This window comes from Hordeum vulgare, chromosome 3H (assembly GCF_904849725.1).
Source record: "Hordeum vulgare subsp. vulgare chromosome 3H, MorexV3_pseudomolecules_assembly, whole genome shotgun sequence".
Taxonomy (NCBI): Eukaryota; Viridiplantae; Streptophyta; class Magnoliopsida; order Poales; family Poaceae; genus Hordeum; species Hordeum vulgare.
The window spans coordinates 606,135,862-606,145,599 of NC_058520.1; the positions used below are offsets into that span (position 1 = coordinate 606,135,862).

The 9,738-nt window shown below is 46.8% G+C and overlaps 1 protein-coding gene across 1 annotated transcript; it reads left to right on the plus strand.

The window, feature by feature from the left end:
• Positions 1–1,178: 1,178 nt before the first annotated feature.
• LOC123441055 (probable ascorbate-specific transmembrane electron transporter 1) lies at positions 1,179–2,317 on the plus strand. The gene is made up of 4 exons (XM_045117579.1): positions 1,179–1,343; positions 1,575–1,623; positions 1,744–1,943; positions 2,060–2,317. Exons 1-4 carry the CDS (start codon positions 1,179–1,181, stop codon positions 2,315–2,317), a joined length of 672 nt encoding a protein of 223 aa, XP_044973514.1.
• Positions 2,318–9,738: the final 7,421 nt, after the last annotated feature.

The window sequence follows — 9,738 nt, forward strand, 5'->3', positions numbered from 1 at the left end:
TCACAAGAAAAGAAAAGGTTATCTTAGAATGAATGAATTATTAGCATTGGCATTAACCTTAAAAAAGAAAGAAATGAAAAACAAAATAACATTTCCTTGGGAAGAATGAATTAGTTGCATTGATATTATCCTTACTGTTTAATGAGAAAGAAAATGAAAAATAAAAATAAAAAATGCTGCACACAATTTTGCATTGAAATTATACCTTTTGTAATATGTAAAAAATAAGCGTATATTAATTCAATTTTGTACTCTACATAATTTGTATACATATTGTGTGGTTCTTGCGTGTACACATTTACACTCACCGAGCATACTAAAACACCCATAAAGAAATATTGAAAGCCGACTAAAAATGAGAAACAAAACCAACATGTATCGTGTTTCAACTGTCAGAAAATTCGATTTACCAATTTTTTTTTAAAAAAAGGCACCTGACGTAGCTAGCGTTGAACAAAAAATGTTTCTTTTTTCGTCCTTGACTTGTGCCGATTTGCCACTACTGAATCAGCAGGGAGGTCGCCGGAGTTTGTCCTCTTGCTTTGCATCGTTACCGAGGTCATGTATACCTATATATTCAACTCTCATCAGGCACTTGAATTACTAATTCCAGGATATATGACCTGAATGTATACGCATATGCGATATGGATGGGTGCAAACTTGTCTGCATCCATGGAAAAAAGAAAACCCGTATACCTAGGAATAGCGCGTGGCAGCCGGTGTTGTCGAGATATTCCAACCGCTTGTGCTCAGCGGTGACCCTGTAAACTTACATCTGGTTGTCTGTCGATCAATCCATCACCATTATCTTTGTCTCAGCTAGTGCTGGTTATGTGCCGTCCAAACACCAGACGGTAACACCAAACACAACCGGACAGCAAGAAAAGAAAAGAAAATCCACCTGCTAGCTATTCTTCCAGCTCGCGGGCCGGCCAAATGGCCAAAACCGCACACACGCAAAAAAGTTGTCCCTTGACCCGGCTCTGCCTTGGATGCTCCTCCACCCGGAAGCGCCCTCTACTTAACCACCCTTCGAAGAGCTTGCGCTACGCAGAGACTATTGGCAGTAGCACAACACTTCTCTTGTGGTCTTGCCGTGACAATAATCGCCGTGCCGTGCCGACGACGTCTGCTGCTGGTGGTCAAGACTCAAGAGTGACGGCTTAACAGGGAGCCATGCCGGTCAAGAGTGGCGCCAGCTTCCGGCTCACGGCGCTGCCGATGATTGTCATGGCGCAGCTGCTCGCCGCTGCCGTGTTCACGCTCACCCTCGTATGGGTGCTGCACTTCAGGAAGGGCGTCACCTGGGAGATGGGCTCTATCCCGCAGCTGGTTTACACGGTAAAAACATACTCAACTCTCGAGGGGATACGTTTCTTTCGCCTAATGAGCCGAGCTTAACCCATGTGAGACTGATAGTCAAATATAGAAAATTCCATTTTCTTTGAAGGTAGGGACTAGATTAAAATCCAGTCTAACTTCTTTGTGGTTTTAGCTAAAAAGTGACATGGAAGAATAGTGGCCCATGAGATGTAACGATCTTTGTCTGATGCATTTTGAAAATTTTGATAGGCACACCCCCTCTTCATGGTGATCGGCCTTGTCATTTGCACCGGAGAAGGTAAAACTCATTCAACTCGCTAGTCAAGTCATCTACTCTCCGCACAGGAGAAAATTATTGAGAGGGGACTCAGTGACTCACATACTAATGGCTTGCAATGGGCAATTGATCGATGTGCAGCGGTGATGGCGTACAGGATCATCCTGGGACCGCGGGCTGTGAGGAAGGCGGTGCACCTTTTGCTGCATCTGCTCTCCCTGGGCTTCGCCGCCGTCGGCTTGTACGCCGCCGTCAAGTTTCACCATGACGCCGGCGTCCCTGACATCCACTCACTGCATTCCTGGCTGGGGATAGCCACCATCGGCCTCTACGCCCTTCAGGTATCCTAGTCAAGTCCATATTGTCATTCCTTTAAATTTCAAACAACATAAACATATAACGCAGTCCAAAGATAATTGCTTATTAGTTCATGTACGTGTCAATCGTGGTTGTGCAGTGGCTGGTGGCTTTCGTGTACTTTGTGTTCCCTGGGGCTATGATGACGATGAGGGCAGACTACGCGCCATGGCACATCTTCTTCGGCATCGTCATCTTCCTCATGGCCATCTGCACGGCTGAGACCGGCCTCGCCAAGTACATCTTCCCCGGCAACGACTATCCAAGCGAGGCGTTCGTCGTCAACTTCCTTGGGATCTCCATATTCGTGTTTGGTGTGGCCGTTGTCCTGGCCGTCATCCTTCCGTCGAGGTACTAGCTTACTGCAGCCCTACGGAGTATACATGGTGGCTTAGACACCGGTCAGGTGGACAAGAGAAACAATTCCCCGACTATATTATTAATCGGCGGATCCAACTTAGTGAGCAACTGTAAAGCGTCCAATCAGAAAACATTGAGAAGTTTTTACATGTTGAGGATCGTCGGTGTCTCGTAGAGGTACAATGATGTAAGGGCAACTCCAATACGCCGGTCTTAACGGGTGTTTTTTTCCCTATCCGTTTGGGTTGTCAGTTTGGTCGGCATTCGCCATCTATCCACCCTTTTCTGCACAGCTAACCCAACTGGGCGGCCCATTCTGTCCGCCACATCCGGCTTTTGTTCGAATTATTATTCACAACCAAATAACAACTGAATTGAACTGCAAATTATTAAGAAAATATAAAATCCACATAGTTTGTACTAAATACATAGAAATAACATAGTTTACAACCAACCACGGGCCGTCCACGCAGGGGGCAAGGGCGACCATGTCCTCAAAGAAGGACGAGGTAAGGAAATGATGAGCGGGGGCATAAACATTAGTGATGGTGAACGCAACGTCTGAAACCGTGGACATTAGTGAAGTGGTGAGCGAGAAATGGGACCGAGCGACACGGCCGAGCGGCACGAGACGGGGTTCCAAGCAGTGACCAATCCCCCTAAACCCATCCGCGCCCTTGGTCACAAACTCAGAGAGACAGTCAGGGACAAAAGAGCAAGCCTTATGCCCGTCGAGTGAGGCAAGCTTAGAATCCTAAAGACAGGCAACCGTTGGAGCATCGACGGAGATGGCGTCACGGACGAGACCGCACTTGTCATTCCAACAAAAGAACGAAAGACGTTGGACCTGGCAATTCATGGGAACGAACATATATCGAAGACACAACACCGACACCATGACACACCCATGACAAAAAGAAAGATACATCTCCACCTAGGGAGGCGAAAAAGATGAAGGACACGCGAGCACATGAGGGAGAAGGCCACCCCCGGCGAGAACATGAGGGGTCATTAATCATCGGACCGAGCCGGCACCAAAGACACCCTCAGGGCCGCCGCCGCCGCGCACAACCCTGACAAAGAGGTGGATCACACGGGGTGGACACGAACCTCTTTGGCCTGAAGACGAGGCGAGCAGCCAACCAACACGTCCTTAAGGGCGCGGGGCTAAACTTCCTTATCAGCGATCCCAACGAACTCGCCCGAGTCGGCAAGGGCAAGACGAGCACTGTGGCACCCCCCCCCCCCCCCCCCCCCCCAACCAGCAAGGCCACTCGCCCCCATGCAAGGAGGGATCACACCCCCCCCCCCCCCCCCCCCTCCCCAAGCAGGGCTCATCCTCAATGAGCTCCGAAATGCACATCGAGGACCGCCATGAAGAGCTGGAGCCGCAGGGAGTGCCCCAGGAACCGGCAGAGGCGGAGCCCCGAGCAACTGTAGCACAGAGTCAAGAGCATTACCACCCCAAACCCCGCCGCCGACACCCGCCACCCAATGAAGCACAAGAATGGGCGGATCAATAGCCCATCAGTGTGCGTCCGTCCTGTTGTGGGCGAAGGAGAGAGGAGGCGGCTGAAAGGAGGCATAGTCCCCATCCGCGTCGAGCGATCAGGACATAGCCAGACCGCCGTCGGCTCAAAGGAGACGACACAGGTCTCCCAGGGGCCACCCCAAGGCCAAACACCACAAGCAATGTTCCTTGTGCGCTTGAGGAGCACCACCGCACGAATCGTGGCCAACTCCGAACGGGCCAGCACACGGGGGTCGATCTCCAGGACACGCCCAAAGCCGGAGAAGGCCGCGGGGATGCAGGTAGGGGTCACGAACTCCGCGGGGAAGCATGTGGCCACGAGAAGGGTGCAAAGACGGGCACACTGCGGCACGCACCCGAAAAGCTCCTCGCGGTGCAGGTGAACGCGATCCCCCTCATACTCCAATGGCTGATGGTTGATGGCATCTCCCCGAACTGCCCAGGAGGAGAACCTGAGGTAGCGCAGCCCCACCAATGATGGAACCGTGTCAAATGAGAGGTGGCCAAGGTGGCAAAGCATGGCGGCCTGCACGACGCAAGTAGCGTTGATGAAAGCGTTGGGTGGCTCAATGGAGACCACCACAAGGCACATCTTAGCTTCAAGGTCCCTGGGCGACATATAGACGTCCATGGTGTCGGGGCGCTGGGATTCCTCCGCCACAAACACACCACTGAGGTTAGTGGAGATCTCTGACCCCAAGGAAGAGGCGCAAGACGACGAGCCGTGGGACGACGACAGGTCGCATGGAAGAAGAAACTCCGGGAGAGGGGCTTGGTCCCCACCACTGAAAGGAGCGGACCGAGGATGGTCGAGCAACACTACCGCCCGGAGGGGGGGGGGGGGGGGGGCTGTAGCGGCGAATGAACCACGACATCAAGCATGATATCCCGCGGAGAAAAAAGCGTTGACCCCCAGGGCGAGCTCATTTCACCAACGTTGAGGCACTTGGGGGTGAGGCCGAACATAGGCAGGGCAGGACGACGATGGGCGATGGAGGGGAAGGGAGTTCGCATGCCGGGGGGAGCGCGAGAGGAACGTGGTGCGAGGTGGCCTAGCGGTCGGGCGAGGGGGGGCATGGGGAATGCACGGGAACGCACGCGGTGCCCGGAACGGTGACAACAACGACAGCGAATGGGGTCCCTACGGTCTTTGAAAAGTGGGAAGTGGAGAGGCAGCGATAGCAGCCGTCCATCAATAGGGGAGCGAGAGCAACCCAGAACTCCCGCACCATGGCGCGGGCCTTCGCACCACCGAAAGGGCCATCAGGTCGGTGGCCAAGGGTCGGGGCAGACGGAGGGATAGTGGAGTGGGAGCTAGGTGGCGGAGGGAGCTGTACAGGTGGTGGGAGCAGGGGCGGTGGAGGAGGGAGAGGCGGCGACAAGGAATAGCCTGATGCGTCGCCAGAGCCCGCACCCCGCTCGACATTTCCATCACGCTTCATGTATCAACTAGCCTTCTATATTTATTTTCATATTTTTATAACAACAAGCAACAGTCACTTGCCTATCATTCTCATTAAGTAGAGACAGAGAGAGATGCATATAAGCCAAAGAACAAGCTCTTGTTAGCCGAGTGAAAGAAAATAGTTGGCCCCGTCCAACAACAACTAGAGCTATTCCTCACTAATCAATGTCCCCTTCCGCCTGGCCAATTGCTTGCGCTCTTGAAACGCCAGTCAAACAACTCTATGGAATGGCGATACTTTACATTTGAAGACTCTCGCGTTTCTCTTCTTTTACCTTTTTGTTAAACTTTGTGTGTACCGTGTATCTAAAGTAGAAGGAAGCATATTGTATTTTCCTAGCTTTGTGTGTACTGTGTATTTAAAGAAGACATATTGTACACATGGACGACTCAAACACAGACAAAGCAAAATACACAACTAATTTTCTTTAACCACCACTAGTGGAAAACGGGCCTTTGGCCGGGACCCTTTAGTCCCGGCCCAGAGGCAGGCCGGGACTAAAGGCCCGGCCACGTCGCATCAATTCTCAATGCCTCCCTCGAGGCTTTAGTCCCGGCCCGTAAGGAGCCTTTAGTCCCGGTTCGTGTCCCAAACCGGGACTAAAGGGCTACGCGGCGGGCAGTGGTGGTGGCAACCGTTCGTATCCCCCTTTAGTCTCGGTTGGTGGCTCAACCCGGGACTAAAGGCCTAACATGTGGCCTGCCGTAGTGGTGGCAACCGTTGGTATACCTCTTTAGTCCCGGTTGGTGGCTCAACCCGGGACTAAAGGCCCAAACGGTTTGCATCCCGCGTCGTTTTGGGCGATGAAAAGCACGAACCGAAGCACAGTCGCCATTTCTCTGTTTCTTCTTCTCTCTCGCTCTCCCTCTCTGTTCTTCTCCTCTCTTCTTCCCTTCTCTTCTTCCACCATGCCAACTCGCTTTCAAAAGGTGCTCGCACATGGCACGACCATGCTCGATGTCGTGTACACGAACGAGAGCAGGGAGGTGCCTTTTTTCTTGAACGGTTGAAGGAAAAATGGCTTGACGCCGCAATGGATCATGAGAAGTTCTTGGGGCTTGATCTGGAGTACACGGCCGATCAACGCGGTGTTGCCGTCATCCAACTATGCTTCGCACGCAATGTCTTGATCTTCCAATGGGCGAGGTAAGTTTTGAGGCTTTCTTTGATCCAAGATAATGACATTGTAAGTTTATTTGTTTCAATCATAGTTGGTTCCCTTCAAGTAGTTGTAGTGAAACAATTTTGATTAGTTGAAGGGGAACACAATCTAATTGGAATAGTGTTCCATAATCTGAAAAATCGTATTAGAATCAACTAGTGTTTAATATGTTCCATTGGAATCATAGTTGGTTCCCTTCAAATAGTTGTAGTGAAACAATTTTGATTAGTTGAAGGGGAACACAATCTAATTGGAATAGTGTTCCATAATCTGAAAAATCGTATTAGAATCAACTAGTGTTTAATATGTTCCATTGGAATCATAGTTGGTTCCCTTCAAATAGTTGTAGTGAAACAATTTTGATTAGTTGAAGGGGAACACAATCTGATTGGAATAGTGTTTCATAATCTGAAAAATCGTATTAGAATCATCTAGTGTTTAATATGTTCCATTGGAATCATAGTTGGTTCGCTTCAAATAGTTGCAGTGAAACAATTTTGATTAGTTGAAGGGAACACAATCTGATTGGAATAGTGTTCCACAATCTGAAAAATCTAACTGGTTCAATATGTTCCATTGAAATCATAGTTGTAGTGATACAATTTTATGCGGTGTTCTTTGATCCAAGGTTATGAAAATTGCATATAGCTAGTGATCTCTCTAGGTTCCATGGGATAGCAATATGATATGTCATAGTCATGAAAATTGCATATAGCTAGTGATCTCTCTAGGTTCCATTGGATAGCTATAGTGATCTCTCTAGGTTACATTGCATATGTTCTATTTGAATCCTAAAGATAATTTTCTCTTTAGTTGTAGTGAAACATGTTTCCTTATTGCAGCAGTATGTAACATTTGTTCCATTTTAATTTGTTTCTATTGCAGTAGTGACAAGCATTGTTCAGAACTCATGGACTTCCTTCGCAGCGGCATCACTTTTGCTACCGTTGACATAAGGAACGACAAGCTGAAGATGAGGTACAGCTTCGGTATTGAGATACCAACTATTTGCCTCATTGATCTCCAAACGGTATTCAGGGTTCGACATGTCAGGACTTCGATGGCTCATATGGCAGTTGCCTTGATCGACGAGGAATATGGTGATATGAAGACCAGTTTCCCAAAGTCTCAGCACAAACTTTGGGAGAAGGCCGCACTTGATCCTATCAACATTGAGTGTGCAGCAAAAGATGCATACGTTTCATACGAGTTGTACCGCAAGATTCGAGTCGTCAACTATGTCCAGCGTCACCTCGAGGAGGGTGGACATTCTGATTCAGACGATTCAGACGAGTAGTGTTCTCAACGTCGAACACTTGTATATATATATCTATGGTAGCTATTATTATGTACTGTTTGGACTAGTATCATGTACTGCCTGGACCAATTTATATATGTCTAGTTTCTGTTTGTGCCATTATAGTTTCCAAATTTGAATGGTTTAGCCCTTTCTAACTTCATTTGCTACTTTTGAATGGTTTAGCCTTTTCTAACTTCATGGTATCATGCATTTCGACCACATATATATACAAAAAGTCTTCAGTTCAAATAAGTTCAAAAAATGAAATCCCTTTTGTAACAGATTTGTTTTTGATTAAAACAGTCATTTAAAAATGAAAGACCATTAGTCCCACGTGGCGTGCAGCGGAACCACGTGGCGTGCAGCGGAACCACGTGGCGTGCCGCGGAACCACTTTTGTTGTGGGGGTCACTTTTCCTTCTTCTCCTTGTGCTAGATATTTGTTATGCATTAGGGACTGAAGGAATAGCGACCATCATCGACGGTCAAAAAATCAGGTGAGGGAGTGTCCACCATACATGAGAGAAGAAGAATGCCGACTGTTGTTGTGGGGGTTGCTTCTCCTTCTTCTCTTTGTGCTAGATATTTGTTATGCACTAGGGGAAGAAGGAGTAGCGACCATCATCGACGGTCGAAAAATCAGGTGAGGGAGTGTCCACCATACATGAGAGAAGAAGAATGTCGACTGTTGCTGTGGGGGGTCGTTTCTCCTTCTTCTCATTGTGCTAGATATTGGTTATGCACTAGGGGAAGTAGGAGTAGCGACCATCATCGACGGTTGAAAAATCAGGTGAGCTAGTGTCCACCATATATGAGAGAAGAAGAATGTTGTCTCTTATTGTGGGGTTGCTTCTACTTCCAAAGAGATTGTCCATTTTGTACACGAAGTGCACGAAGAATACCAAATGAAGTCAGAAATTGTTGAAATTTTTTGACGTGCATTTGAATGGTGCATTTTGAACACGCAAAAAGTATGCAGTTCAAATAAGTTCAAAAAAATGAAATCCCTTTGTAAGAGATGAGTTCTCGTTCGAAACCCTGATACTTCGAGAGAGATTGTCCGTTTTGTACACGAAGTGCATCCAGTTTTTGTCGTAGCCCTCTCAACTTTTTAACACATGCTATGTGGGTGAAATGATGATAGCATGCCAACTTTCAACATTTTCAGAGTTCATTTGTAGTGCTTTTCAATTTCAGGGTCAACTAGCTCAAAAAAAAAGTAAATGCACGAAGAATACCAAATGAAGTTAGAAATTGTTGAAATTTTGTGATGTGCCTTAGAATGGTGCATTTTGAACACACAAAAAGTATGGAGTTCAAATAAGTTCAAAAAAATGAAATCCCTTTGTAAGAGATGAGTTCTCGTTCGAAACCCTCATACTTCGAGAGAGATTGTCCGTTTTGTACACGAAGTGCATCCAGTTTTTGTCGTAGCCCTCTCAACTTTTTAACACATGCTATGTGGGTGAAATGATGATAGCATGCCAACTTTCAACATTTTCAGAGTTCATTTGTAGTGCTTTTCAATTTCAGGGTCAACTAGCTCAAAAAAAAAAGTAAATGCACGAAGAATACCAAATGAAGTTAGAAATTGTTGAAATTTTGTGATGTGCCTTTGAATGGTGCATTTTGAACATACAAAAAGTATGGAGTTCAAATAAGTTCAAAAAATAAGTTCAAATAGTTTGGATAGTCAAAATAATTACTTTTGAAAATTGAAAATAGTTTTGCATTATTTATTCAAATTCAAACACTTTTCATTATCATAGTTTTGTCAAATTCTCAAATGTGCAAAAAGAATTTTAATAAACATAGTTTTTAATTGAAAATAACAAAATAGATAATAGTTTGGATAGTCAAAATAATTACTTTTGAAAATTGAAAATATTTTTGCTTTATTTATTCAATTTCAAACACTTTTCATTATCATAGTTTTGTCAAATTCTCAAATATGCAAAAA

Bases quoted from the DNA above. Each gene is read 5' to 3' on its own strand.
- LOC123441055 (XM_045117579.1), top strand. From the start codon at position 1,179: ATGCCGGTCAAGAGTGGCGCCAGCTTCCGGCTCACGGCGCTGCCGATG. The intron at 1,624-1,743 runs GTAAAACTCATT...ATCGATGTGCAG, and splicing joins TGTCATTTGCACCGGAGAAG to CGGTGATGGCGTACAGGATC. The intron at 1,944-2,059 runs GTATCCTAGTCA...GTGGTTGTGCAG, and splicing joins TCGGCCTCTACGCCCTTCAG to TGGCTGGTGGCTTTCGTGTA.